This window comes from Orcinus orca, chromosome 21 (assembly GCF_937001465.1).
Source record: "Orcinus orca chromosome 21, mOrcOrc1.1, whole genome shotgun sequence".
Lineage (NCBI taxonomy): Eukaryota > Metazoa > Chordata > Mammalia > Artiodactyla > Delphinidae > Orcinus > Orcinus orca.
The window spans coordinates 29,610,815-29,625,452 of record NC_064579.1 but is presented as its reverse complement, the minus strand read 5'-3'; the positions used below and the strand labels follow the sequence as shown (position 1 = coordinate 29,625,452).

Genomic DNA, 14,638 nt, shown 5'->3' with positions numbered 1-14,638 from the left:
ATAACACTATTGAAAGATACCATAGCTCTTCCTGCAATGTCTTCGTTACATACTGTTTTTCAATGTATCAGATTATAAAAGCAGAAAAAATAGATCTCCTTGTATATATAAGATATTTGTAAAGTTAACTGAAAAATCTTATAGTTTCTGGCTTGAGGTTAATTCGTCAGAACATATTCTTTCAATATAATGGTATTCTTAGGTAGGGAGTATTTTATTTAGATATTTTGCAGATATAATCATAGAAGGTGCATGTGAAGCTTCTCTTATTGGACTTTATCAAACTTTTGCAATAACCATCAAGAAAAGTTTGCTTGCTTCTTCTTTCCCAAAATAAGCATCTTTAAAGTTGCTATTTGATAAAATAAACAGTAATGAATATTAATATAGTTGATCATTACAAACCACAGAGAGGTAGAAAAATGATTAACCTAAGTTAATCAGCTATTTAAGTAATTATTAGGTATTTGAATGTGCCCGTTAGTATCTATGGTTATTAAAAATATTCCAGGGCTTCCCTGGTGGCGCAGTGGTTGACAGTCCACCTGCCGATGCAGGGGACACAGGTTCGTGCCCTGGTCCGGGAAGATCCCACATGCCGCGGAGCAGCTGGGCCCGTGAGCCATGGCCGCTGAGCCTGCGCGTCCGGAGCCTGTGCTCCGCAGTGAGAGAGGCCACAGCAGTGAGAGGCCTGCGTACCGCAAAAAAAAAAAAATGTATTTAAAATAAAATGAACACACCATTGTAAAGCAATTATACCCCAATAAAGATGTTAAAAAAATAAATAAATAAAATAAAATAAAATAAAATGGTCCGATGGATAAAGAAGATGTGGCACAAATATACAATGGAATATTACTCAGCCATAAAAAGAAATGAAATTGAGTTATTTGTAGTGAGGTGGATGGACCTAGAGTCTGTCATACAGAGTGAAGTAAGTCAGAAAGAGAAAAACAAATACCGTATGCTAACACATATATATGGAATCTAAAAGAAAAAAATAACGGTCATGAAGAACCTAGGGGTAAGATGGGAATAAAGACACAGGCCTACTAGAGCATGGATTTGAGGATATGGGGAGGGGGAAGGGTAAGCTGTGACAAAGCGAGAGAGTGGCATGGACGTATATTCACTACCAAGCGTAAAATAGATAGCTAGTTCCCACTAAGCAGCCGCATAGCACAGGGAGATCAGCTCGGTGCCTTGTGACCACCTAGAGGGGTGGGACAGGGAGGGTGGGAGGGAGGGAGACGCAAGAGGGAAGAGATATGGGAACATATGTATATGTATAACTGATTCACTTTGTTATAAAGCAGAAATTAACACACCATTGTAAAGCAATTATACTCCAATAAAGATGTTAAAAAAATAAAATAAAAATAAAAAATAGTGTTAAAAAATTTAAAAATAAAATAAAATGGCCTGACTTTATCAATAATTTATATAGCTTTTTTTTTAACATTAGAAAGATCATTCCCTAAGGAAAGAAAAGATTTATTTGGATGTTCACTGTTCTGTTCAATTTCAATTTCTTCTTTCTTCTATTAATTTCAGATAAATTGAATGTAATACGCCTTGTGAAAGTAGTTATTCTAATCCTGAAGCAGCACTTTCATCCATCTACCTAGTGAACCAGGAGTCACATCCATCAACAGATACCAATGGCGAAAAGCACGTTTTTCAAATGTCAGCAGTGCTGACTTACAAGTGGAGAACTGTTCATCTAATTTTTCAATTTTTTATTATATATTTTGTTATTGTTTAAATTTTAAAAATACACATAAACTAATTTCTCAGACCTTTCCACTGAGCCATGTTAATTAACTAATAGAGCTACACGGAGTTATTGTTCCTTTTTATCCCAAGTTCAAACTCTTTGCTAAGGAGCTGTGACAACTAAATGGTATTTTACAAGCAGGTGCGAAAATATTTTTGAGTAGTATTAGTAAGTTATTATATAATCCAGCTGTAGGTCCTTTGTCATTCAGGCCATTTTCTTAGTAAATACGCAGAATGAAACAACTGACTTTAAAAAGTAAAAATGCAGGACAAATGCCTGACAGGGGTTAACTCAAAGTAAAATCCACAGAGCTGAGTTAAATGTACCACGACGCCTTACAAATAAGATTTACTTCCAATGGTTATTTGGAATTGGCATAGTGCTGGATAATATTTGCACAACTATTATTTAAAAATTAAAATACTGTTAACTTTCTATGCTGTGTAAATAAGAAATTATATATGCTGAGAAAAATAAAATTTAAGAGACCTGACTAGTAAAATTCTTACCTGGTTGAAAAATTGATAGACTTCCATCAATATGACCGAAGACAACTTTCCCCTTTTTCTGGGTATGCCATCTGAATATACAGATATCAGACAGGAAGCTATGGGCTTCTCTGTGCACAGTCACGCCACTGTCCGGTCCTGAGATGGTCCAGATGAACAGTGGGCCTCTCTGGGAAGCAAACGCCACTGCGTCATCTGCATTCCAGCACCAGCTGAGAGAGGCAGGCGTCCCTGGAATAAATTAGATACAGATACACAGTAGAGAAACATGGCATAAGATCGTACCGTTAAATGTTATTTGCATCCTACCTTTCTACAACAACTAAAATACAAGACTGTGTTCATTATTAAAAAATATTACCTTCTTACTCGGAAATTTGATTTATAAAGTAACCCTAAAGGCTGCAGGGAACATATGCAGGGTGCTTCTATGATGAAAAAGTACCTAGTTTCTGGTTTGAAACTACTAATATGATCATATGCTTCACATACTCAAAGAAATGTATAGAGTTCTTTCTTTCTTTCAGAAAACTATATATTAAAGCAATAAATTCTTACTGAGTTTTTGTGTATAAGACCTGCTTTAGGCGTTCTAGGTATACAAGTTAATATAGGAGACAATTCCTGCTTTAAAGGATCTTAAGTATAAATTGGGGAGATGATTACATTTATGAAAAGTTGCATGCTACTATAAGGATTTTTTTTTTTTTTTTTTTTTTTTTTTTTTGCGGTACGCGGGCCTTTCATTGTTGTGGCCTCTCCCGCTGCGGAGCACAGGCTCCAGACGCGCAGGCTCAGCGGCCATGGCTCACGGGCCCAGCCGCTCCGCGGCATGTGGGATCTTCCCGGACTGGGGCACGAACCTGTGTCCCCTGCATCGGCAGGCGAACTCTCAACCACTGCGCCAGCCTCTATAAGGATTTAAAAACAACAAAATTAACACTACAAACTACTTCTTATCAGGAGTTGGATTTAAGTCTTAGTTTTGCCTCGGATGATCTAAACAAGCCACTTTACCTCTGTAAACCTGTTTCCTCACATAAAAGAGACATGACTAAAAATAGCTGACCACCTGTTTCACATGAAAGTTAGGGCAAGAAAAAATAATGATGTATGTAAAAATCCTTTTTAAACTAAAAGACAAAATACAAAAGTTAACTGTTAGTCTCCTGTTATTGTAATCAAATAAATAATAGATGAAATAAATGTTATGGTAAATTTATGACTCAGGAGACAGACTGTGAATCTCCCGACATAGAATCGGAATCATCAAACTGAATATGCATATCAGATCGTGTGGAGTTAGGGCCCAGGAATCTATTTTTAACAAGGTTCTCCAAATGATTTTTATGTGTATAAGGGTTTGTGACCGTTTGGGCTACTGCCCTGGAAAGAAACTGGATTTGAATTACACCTTGAAGGAACAGCGGAGTTTCAACACGTGGGTCAAGACGTATTTCCCAGGAAGAGGAAACGCTATGAACAAAGACACAGGGTTGAAAGTTGTTCATTGACCGTAAATTCAGTTTGTGTCAGCAGCCTACAATGTGCCAAGAGGCAGAAGCTAAAGCTGATTCACTTGGTTATAAAGCAGAAACGAACACCCCACTGTAAAGCAGTTATACTCCAATAAAGATGTTAAAAAAAAAAAAAGAGAGAGAAAAGAAACTGTTTCAGGGCTTGACATACAATGGGAACTCCATAAATACTCACTGAATGAATGAATGAGTACACAAATAAGGCCAATAAAAAAGCTGTTTGGTTTTCGGATACATTAACAGAAGTAGAATTTCCCCAATAAGGGATAAGACATGCTGTATGGGTCAAACCACCACAGCCCACTTGAAGGAAGCCACTGGAATGATGGCTCTCAGAATGTGTGTTTTGAGAAGCACAGCAAGGAAGAGAAAGGACCAGAAACGATGTCCTGTAGTTATAATAGAAAACACTGCTATACTGGCTTGTCACACGCAAGCACTTCTAAGAGCTCTACAAATATCCACTCATTTAATTCTCCCAACAATATTCTGAGATAGGCAGGTAGTATTATTCTCCACTGTTAACAGTTTTTTGTTTTTTTTTTTTCTGAAAGTGTATTATTAAGTGTGACATTTTTCAGGTTGGTGACAATTTTTTAAACCTTTTACATTTAAACAAAGTAATACTCATTTTCTTTTAAGTGACTTTTTTAATATTAAGAAAAAAGAATGATGAAGTAAAAAGAATACAGAGGCATGTTCAAGTTCAACAGCCAGATGTGGAAGTTCTAATATTTATTTTTTTTTAAGTTGACAATGCAAACTTCTACTTTGTTTAAACTGGATTCTGAAAAGAAAAAAGGAGTCTAAGCCTTTTCAAAGGGGATTATTTTAAATAAAAATGACCAAAAATATTCATAATTTTTGCAAATAAAATATCAAAACTTTCAATCTTCAAATTAAGATCTTTGAAAACATAAGGAATTTACCCTGAAATTTTTCAGAAAAAGGAAAAATATATGAAATTGATCAAAATTGTTACCACAATTATTTAATCATTCTACACATGTTAATGAAAAAGTCTTATTTAATTGCATATTCAGTGGCAAAGGAAGCTATGGTGCACACAGCTGATGAACAAAAATCTCTTCCACAATGAATGGATGTGATGCATATGGTGTTTGATGACAAACCAGTGGACAAACTAGGTAATGATACCATAATGTGCTGTCTAATCTGTCCTTATGCATAACATTTAGAAAATGTTATTATGCAGTTACAGTCTAGTATAGATTTTGTGTGACAACTTCATAAGCACAATGGCATTGCATAACATTTTTAGTTTATGTCGCATAAAATATGGAAAGAATTTTAAGGAGTATTTATTGTGTTATTTAAAATTAATCTCACACAAAGCTGTATTTAAAGTAGTGGGAAAGTGCGCTGTTGATCAATATAAACAATACTGGTAAAACCGTAGGATCTGTGATTGGTGGAGAAAGGGCTATGACCAGAAAAACATGAAATCTTGATTGAGGATATTAATCACTGTTTATACACCACAAAGCTTTGTACCAAACCTAATTCGGCTTTTTCTCATTGGAGTAGTGAAAACCTTAAGGAAAACTGTTACTTACATTAATGGAAGCTCACTGAATAGATGACTTTTAAAAAGATTTTGCTCAGAGATTGAAGCAAACTACTCACTGTCTAATACTGAAATTCATTGGTCGCTGCAAGTGAAAATAATAAGCAGCGTATATGAACTTGGGAAGGAGATGCTCATTTTCCTAGCTGAAAATATTTGGTAAATATTTTTTAGGACAAAAGTTACATAACAAAATTGGTGTGTTTTTCGGGTGTTTTCAGCATTCCTAACGACCTAAATTTGAAAAGACAAGGGAAAAGCCATACTCAATCTATGTCGAACATACCCAAAGGTTCCAAAAGGCATCATTACTGTTATATTGGAAGCAAGATTTAAATACAATTGCCTATGACTTCTCAATATTGTTGTTATACACTGAAAAGAATATTATAAAGAAACTCTGTGAAAAGTAAAGTTTGTGACACTGTCACATCTCAGTTTACTATCTCAAAGTGACAACCAGTATTTTTTAGAGAAAAGGCTGAATATGGAAAATATATCCAGCAGTAGCTTTGAAAAACATAATCGGTAATTCAGCTACACTCAGCACTCAAAAAGAGAACTGAATTATTATGACATTTAACACAGAAAAATGATTATTTAACTTCATCATCATTATGGGGTAAGATGCTAGGTAGAAAGTAATGATATTATGCCATTCACAAAGATCTATCTGCATAAACTAGAACTTTCTACTTTGACCTAAAAATACAGGAAAAAGTCAACTCAGCAGAGCAGTGACTACATGCGTCATACTGTCTTTGTATGTTTCAAGCAAGGCCAATTGTCTCATTGAGAAAATAGTATCTAATTATTATTTTTATATTTATTTTGGAATTTTTAATATTATATATTTATAAAGTTATTTGGTGTTGAGTATGTTTTTTAATTGATCAGTGTACTAAGTCTGATCATTTCATGAAATTTTGTTTCAGTTTTGTACACATGCACATACACAATAATGAGTCATGATGTGAAATGTGTTTCTTATATAGATTACCATTAGAAAGCTTGAAAAACACTACTTTAAAACTTGAGCTAATTGAAATAAAATATTTTGCTTATTGAAATAATAGAAAAAAACTGAGGTATAATTCACATGTAACATTCTATTTATTTTCATTCAATAAAATAAATCCCAGTTATAGGTATACCTTTTGTATTGTCGAGTTTAGCAATGACTTTTTGTTCTGCAACATTCCAAATGATCACTAAATTATCGGTACTGCCACTTGCAAACAGATCAGGGTTATGTGGACACCAAGAGATAGCTGTGATTGTTTTTTTATGTTCAGACATAATTGCGTGAAGTTTGAATTCATTATAACGGTGATCCAACTAAAAAATATATAAATAAAACATGTCAGTGCTTCTTTCTATGTAATACACTTTCCATTAATAATTACATTATTTTTAAAAAGCTACATACATGAAAATTAGTACACCTAATAACAAGATATGAACATAATTCAAGCCTTGGTCTACTTTCAAGTGAATTCAAATGTATTCAATTTGAAAGAAATCATTTTTCAAAAAAATAAGAGAACTGAAATTAAACATACCAATTTTAAAAAGAAGTAACAATAAATGTACATTTAAATATGCATAATAATTCAGAGACTTATTTTCCATAACTCTATTTATGAGGGAAAAACACCTTGTTCTTAAAATATTTTTTCTGCAAATTTTTAACTTATATTTGAGTCAAAAAAATGTAGGTTAAATAAGCCAGCTGCTCATTACTACATTATTAAGATGTCCAAAGTTTGCAGAGCAATGGTATCATTTGGACCTGTTTTATGTTATTGCTTTTTGGAAGGGGCATTATGTTGTGTTTTTATACGTAAGTGGACAAAAGGAATAGCCTAGTTTTCCTATTTTCTTTGTAAATGTGCCATTAATTAGTGGATCAATTCATCTTTCTATCAGTTTTACCATGTTTGAGATGTATATACTGTGTATGTCATTTTGTTGAACCTGGTTTTTCCCTTTAACACATAACAAACCTTTCACAGTGTTACATAAGAGTTACTCAAATCATTATCATATTAACTATTAACTACACCAACCTTTCTTTAACCGTATACTTGCAGTAAAATCCTAACTGCTAACTGTCACCCAAGTTTATTTGTATTAACTTCTAAATCAGGGTAATTTTTAGTTTGTTTTAGTCTTTAATAACACGCAAACTTTCTTCATAGGTTTTTTAGATTAATACTTTTAGCTTAATCTTCCTAAGTATTCAAGTCATAAAATGTCATCATTAAACAAGATATATGCAAACATTAAAAAAATTAAGTTTCGCCTTCATCCACTTTCTTACCTTCCTGACTCCTCAGAGGAATAGTTTTCCCTGCCTGATAAATTCTTCTTCTTTAGAAGGAAGTAAAAGACAAGACAATAGGGACCAAAGATTAAAGGAGAAATTTCTTAAGAGGAAGCTTAACAACACACATAGGGTGGTAAAGAGGTAGATGGCGAAACAAAAGGGGCATTTAGAAGGCTTGCTCCTGTCTTCTGGGGAACAGGAAGTGAAAAAAAAGATGTGGAAAAAAAAAGAAAAAAACAAAAAAAAAACAAAAAAAACAAACAAACAAAAAGATGTGAGTTATATTGAAATTGCATTTTGATTGCTAGATATTTCCTCAATCTTGAGAAATGGACTACATAAAATCTTAGCATTGTGGAAACTTAATTGGTTTATAGATGAATGCTATTATTTCTTAAATTTTCAATAAACTACAACACTATTAGCAATTTAAAGGAATTTTTACTCCAGAATAAAGCAATAATTTTTTTTTTCACTCTTAACTGAAATGAGTTGGTATTTCAAGATAAAAAAAATTCAAGAAACATTTACTAAGTGGTTACTAAGTGCCAGAGAGTGTGCAGTAACTTGAGAATTCAAAGATGAGAAAGACCCATTCTGGTCAATGGAAGCATGTAGAGACGCAATCCATTCCATAAGGTCCTTCACTAGGAACGAGGAAAAAGCAGAATGTAGAAAAGAGCTTATACATTTGAGCTGACATTTGAAAGATGAGAAAACGTCTCTGGACAGGCAATGTGGGCAAACTGAAAAATTAGTGCAAGCACAGGCAAGATACAGAAGAGTCTGAGTAGTTTTGGAAAAGGCAATGATCTCAGGGTCTGGAGCACAAGGTGACTGGGAGACGGAGACAGGAAGATCATGAAAGGATGTCATACCATGAGGTTGGATGTTAATATTAAGGAATGAGGAGCGACTGAAGACTGAAAAGTTTAGATTTGCATTATAGATGACTGATTACACTGAAGGATAAATTAGAGGGAGTCAAGATAGAGGCAAAGAGAATATTAAGAAACTGTTATAGTAGTTTAGGTAAGAAGGATATGAAGAAGGGAGTAAAAGGTAGAAAGTACCAGAACCAGTCCTGGTTACCTAGGGTGCAGGACGTGAGTAGAAGAGGGAGTCAGTGATAACTCTCACATTTGTGGTTTAGACTAATGGTTAGTGGGTGACACTGAAATAGTGGCTCCAAGTTTAAGAAGAAAAGCTGGACTTGGATTTATGATGTTCATGTCACCTCTATATGAAAAAATTCAGAAGGCCGTTGGCTGTGTAGATTGGGAACTGATAAGAGATGTCTGCACGGAGCCCTCACATGAAAAAAGGTAGTGATAAAGGTGTTTATCCCAAGACTATCTCAAAATATGTTACAACTGCACTATTTTTAATAGAAGGCTCTCTAAAGGACGACTCACTTCTTCAACTGATAAGTCTATTTTCTCGTATCACATGTTACTGAGCAAGGTTTGAAATAAATGGACACATGAATTCCATTTAATTATATGGGAATATAGTTTAAAAGAATTAAGAACTACTTGTTCACTGTTCATAAAACAGGATCTTTAATTCTTGAAGAAATTCTTTTTGATGAATAGCACCAAAATCAATTAAGAATTTGCTAATAATTTAATATTATGATACGAACATTTTCTAAAAGCTTGACTTGGAAAACTAACATAGTAACAAAATATACAATAAAATACCAATATCAATAAAGTTACAGCATTAAGCTTTTCAAGTATTAATTAAATAGTAATTTTACCTGATAAAAGGAAAACTTGGAAAGAATCAGCGTTCTTTTACCTGATAAACATAGATGGCCAGGGTAGCACAGTACGCAAACCTGTCTCCATTGGCAACGCACACATCTTTGTTCCATGGCTGACAGCCAGCAGCCAGCAGTCCCACTTGTCTTACCTGGGACATGTTTGCCTTGAGAAACAAATTCAGAGGCATATCAGTCAATTCCATTATTCAATAAACTTCCTCTTCTTTGTTTTACATCTGTTTTCTTCAATCCTTATCTTTACGCCCTGAAAACATTTTCTACTAGCGCTATCAATCTCAGCGTCTACTTTCAAAGAACAGGAGTTGAAATCTCCAAATGTCAACAAACATCAAGGCAGGTCATTTCAGTTAAGGAAGCGAGAGATTATAAAATAAATGACGGCTGACATTTGACCAAGGGTTGGTAATCCTACCAGGAGTGACAAGGACCAGAGTGAAATAGAAAGTGTATATCCTATCTAAAGGGTCTAGTACCACTGGAGAAGGTTACTCCATGTTGCCAGATTTCTGGAACTTCCCAAAGAAATGGAAATATCCAGATGTTTATGTAAACGTACCAATTTTTAGACACTGGCAATTCCTTCAAGGCAGCAAATTCAAGTGTAAAACACTGTGAGCCAATACAATATTGGGAGGATTGTGACCTCTGTCTCAGAACTTCAGTCTTCACATTGACGCTACGTCCTCACAGAAACTATTCGAGGTACACAAGGCAGGAATACAAACTGGCTTAACAGCAGTGTTCATTGTGAAGAGAGGACAGAAGGAAGCTGGAAATTACAGAATATAAATCGTTTATGTGGCAGGGCAGAGGATTTTAGAGTAAAAGAGCCCAGAGTCAGTTACGTTATATCTCATTTATTTATAAAGCTACTTTCCTCTTTATATCTTTTCTCGTTCATATTTCCACTTCCTGAAAAGATCTCTTCTTTTTTCCTCTTCTCTTTCTTCTCCAATTTCTATCTTCATCCCATTAAATTCCTTTATCTGGGTGGAACTAGTGATATATTTCCCCAAAAAAGTAAATAATTTGCAGTGAAAACTGGCAGGATAAAAAAGCGGTGCTACCAACCTTTCGGTGCTTACAAGTATAAGAAACTGCCACAAATACCTGCTTTCTTCCTCCTCTAATGACATCTAGCATTCTGGATAAATTTTAAAAATACACTTTTTTTCAATTAGTAATGTTATGACAATATTACTTTTCATTGAAAATATACATTATCTCAACCACATGTGAATTAAATAGGCTGTTATAGTTTATCCTTGGTATGTATGATTACTATTAATGTTTGTGTGTAAACAAATTTTGAGTTTATATTTGGAAAAGAAACATAAGGGAAAGATATTTAAATATACAGGCAAAATGGAGTCATTTAATTTTCACTTTCTTCTAGCTCTGTTTTACTTTTTAAAAAATTAATAAACTTTATTTTTAGAGCAGTTTGAGGTTTACAGCAAAACTGAGTAGAAATTACAGAGATTTTCATTCGCCCCCCGGTTCCCCAACACGCACAAGCTCCGCCACTATCAACATCCCTACCAGATGGTACATTTGTTATAACGATGAACCTACCCTGACACATCATTACCATCCAAAGTCCAGAGTTTACATTAGGGTCCACTCTTGGAGTTGTAGATTCTACGAGTTTTGACAAATGCATAACGACATGCATCACCATTGTAGCATCATACAAAGTAGTTTCACGTAACCATTGATCTTTTTACTGTCTCCATAGCTTTGCCTTTTCCAGAATATAGCTGGAAATCATACAGCATGGTGTTTTTTCCAGATCGGTTTCTTACACTTAGTAATATGTATTCAATGTCTTTTCATGGCTTGATAGCTCATTTCTTCTTAGCACTGAATAACAGTCCATTGTTTTGATGTACCGTGGTTTGTTGACCCATTCACCTATTGGAGGACATGTGGTTGTTTGAAAGTTTGGGCAATTATGAATAAAGCCACTATAAACATCTGTATGCAGGTTTTTGTCTGGACATAACTTTTCAATTCATTTAGGTAAATAAGAAGGAGTGGAAAAGGAAGCGATTGCTGGATCCTGGTAAGGGTACGTTTATTTTGTAACAAACTATCGAACTGTCTTCCCAAGTGTCTGCCCCATTTTGCATTCCCACCAGCAATGAATGAGTTCCTGCTGCTGTACATCCTCACCATCCTTCGGTGTTGTCAGTGTTTTAGATGGGCCATTCGAATAGGCACGTAGTAGTATCTCCCTGTCGTTTTAATTTGCAATTCCCTAATAACTTACGATGCTGGACATCTTTCCATAGCTTACATGTCATCTTCTTCAGTGATGTGTCTTTTCAAGTCTTTTTCCCTTTTATTTTTATTGAAGTATAGTTGATTTACAATGTTGTGTTAGCTTCAGACGTACGGAAAAGTGGTTCATATATATATACACATATGTGTGTGTGTATATATATATATATATATATATATATATGTATTACTTTTCAGATTCTTTTCCATTTTAGGCTATTACAGGATATTGACTATAGTTCCCTGTGCTATACAGTAGGTCCTTGGTTTTTTTTAATTGGGGTGTTTGTCTTTTCTTGTTGAATTTTAAGAGTTCTCCACATATTCTGGGTAACAGTTATTAGATGGTCTTTGGCAAATATTTTCTCCAAGTCTGTGGCTTGTCTTCTTTTTCTCTTGACACTGTCTTTCACAGAGGAGAATATTTTAATTTAATAAAGTTTAGCATTCAATTATTTATTTCATGCATCATGCCTTTGGTGTTGAATCTAAAAATTCATGGCCATACCCAAGGTCATGTAGGTTTCTCTTATGTTATCTTCTAGGAGTTTAATAGTTTTGTGTTTTACCTTTAGGGTCTAAAATCCATTTATGAAAGACGTAAGGTCTAGTCTAGATTAATTTTTTTGCATGTGGATGTCCAGTTCTAGTACCATTTGTTGAAAAGACTACCTTTTCTCCATTGTATTGCCTTTGATCCTTTGTTGAAGATCAGTTGATTATATTTATGTGGGTGTATTTACGGGCTCTCTATTCTGTTACACAGATCTATTTGTCTATTCTTTTATCAATACTACACTGTCTTATTCCTGTAGCTTTACAGTAAGCCTTGAAGTTGGGTAGTGTCAGGCCACTGACTGTTGCTCTTGTTCAACACTGTGTTAGCTGTTTTGGGTCTTTTGCCTTTGCATATAAACTTCAGAATCAGTTTGTCAATATCCAAAAAAATAACTTCCTGAGATTCTGGTTGGGATTTTATCACATCTATAGATCAAGTTTTAGCAATAAGTGGCATCTTGACACTATTGATTCTTTCTATCCCTGAACATGGAATATCTCTCCATTTATTTAGTTCTTTGATATCTGTTGTCTGAGTTTCATTGTTTTTCTCATATTGATCTTGTACATATTTTGTTAGATTTAAACCTCAGTATTTCATTTTTGGGGTACTATTGTAAATGGTAATGTGTTTTAAATTTCAAATTACACTTGTTCATTGCTGGTACACAGGAAAGTGATTGACTTTTGTATATTAATCTTGGGGGTTTTCCAGCTATGTTTCTGCTACTGATATCTAGTTTAGTTCCATTGTCTCAGAGCAGACCTGTATTATTTCTATACTTTTAAGATTTGTTAAGGTGTGTTTTTTGGTCCAGAATATGGTCTAGTCTGTGAATGTTCCTTGTGAGCTTGAGAAGAATGTGTAATCTGCTGTTGTTGGATGAAGTAGCCTATAGATGTCAATTATATCCAGTTGATTGAAGATGCTCTTGAGTTCAGCTATGTCCCTACTAACTTTCTGTCTGCTAGATCTGTTAAATTCTTATAAAGGGATATTAAAGTCCCCAACTATAATAGTGGGTTCATCTATTTCTCCTTGCACTTCTATCAGCTTTGCCTCATGCATTATGATACTCTGTTATTAGGCGAATACACATTACGGATTGTTATATCTTCTTGGAATACGGACCCCTTGATTATTATGTAATGTACCTCTTTATCCCTGATATCTTTCCTTGCTCTGAAGTCTGCTCCATCTGAAATTAAGACAGACATGCCTACTTCTTTTGATTAGGGTTAGCATGGTATATTTTCTCCATCCCTTTACTTTTAATCTATATGTGCCTTTATATTTAATGTGAATTTCTTGCAGAAAACGTATAGTTGGGCCTTGTTTTTTGATCCACTTTGACAAACTCTGTCTTTTAATTGGTGCATGTAGATCATCAACATTCAAGGTGATTATTGATATAGTTGGATTAATATCTACTATATATTTACTGTTTCATTTTGTTGCCCTTGATCTTTGGTCCTGTTTTTGTCTCCCACACTTTCTCTTTCTTTTGTGGTTTCAACTGAGTACTTTGTACGACTCAATTTTTTCTCCTTTCTTAGCATATCAATTATACCTCATTTAAAAACATTTTAGGGCTTCCCTGGTGGCGCAGTGGTTGAGAGTCCGCCTGCCGATGCAGGGGACACGGGTTCGTGCCCTGGTCCGGGAAGATCCCACTTGCCACGGAGCGGCTGGGCCTGTGAGCCATGGCCGCTGAGCCTGCGCGTCCGGAGCCTGTGCTCCGCAACGGGAGAGGCCACAACAGTGAGAGGCCCGCGTACCGCAAAAAAAAAAAAAAACATTTTAAGTTCTTGTCCTAGATTTTGCAATATACATTGACAACTAATCCAAGTCTACTTTCAAATAATACTATTCCACTTCTCAGTACCTTATAAAAACAAAATAATCCTAATTCCTCTTTCTCATCTCTTGTATCATTGATGTCATTCATTTCACTCACACATAAGCATACCTGACACATATATACGTATGTATGTGTATGTGTGTGTGTGTACACACATAAGCTTACATAATTAAAGACACTGTCACTAATTTCATTTTGAACAAACTGTTATTTGTTAGGTCAATTAAGAATAAGAAAATGAAAGTTTTTATTTTACCATCACTTAGTCATTCTCCACTGTTCTTCCTTTGTTTATATAGATCTGAATTTCTACCTATTTAATTTTCCTTCTCTCTGAAGAACTTTTTTTTTTTTTAACATTTCTTGCAAGGCAGGTCTACCGGCAACAAATGCCCCAGTTTT

General features: G+C 34.7%; 1 protein-coding gene across 4 annotated transcripts in view; it reads right to left on the bottom strand.

The window, feature by feature from the left end:
- WDR17 (WD repeat domain 17) overlaps positions 1–14,638 on the bottom strand; it is an 85,588-nt gene that overhangs the window by 53,323 nt on the left and 17,627 nt on the right. For 2 of the 4 annotated variants that reach the window (XM_049704152.1, XM_049704153.1), the window contains exons 3-6: positions 9,548–9,676; positions 6,570–6,753; positions 3,153–3,200; positions 2,290–2,520 (exon numbers count right to left, since the gene is read on the bottom strand). In XM_049704152.1, coding sequence (XP_049560109.1) covers positions 2,290–2,520; positions 3,153–3,200; positions 6,570–6,753; positions 9,548–9,676 — 592 coding nt within the window. The remainder of the gene's footprint in view (positions 1–2,289; positions 2,521–3,152; positions 3,201–6,569; positions 6,754–9,547; positions 9,677–14,638) is intronic. The other 2 variants (XM_049704154.1, XM_049704155.1) reach the window with 1 other exon arrangement.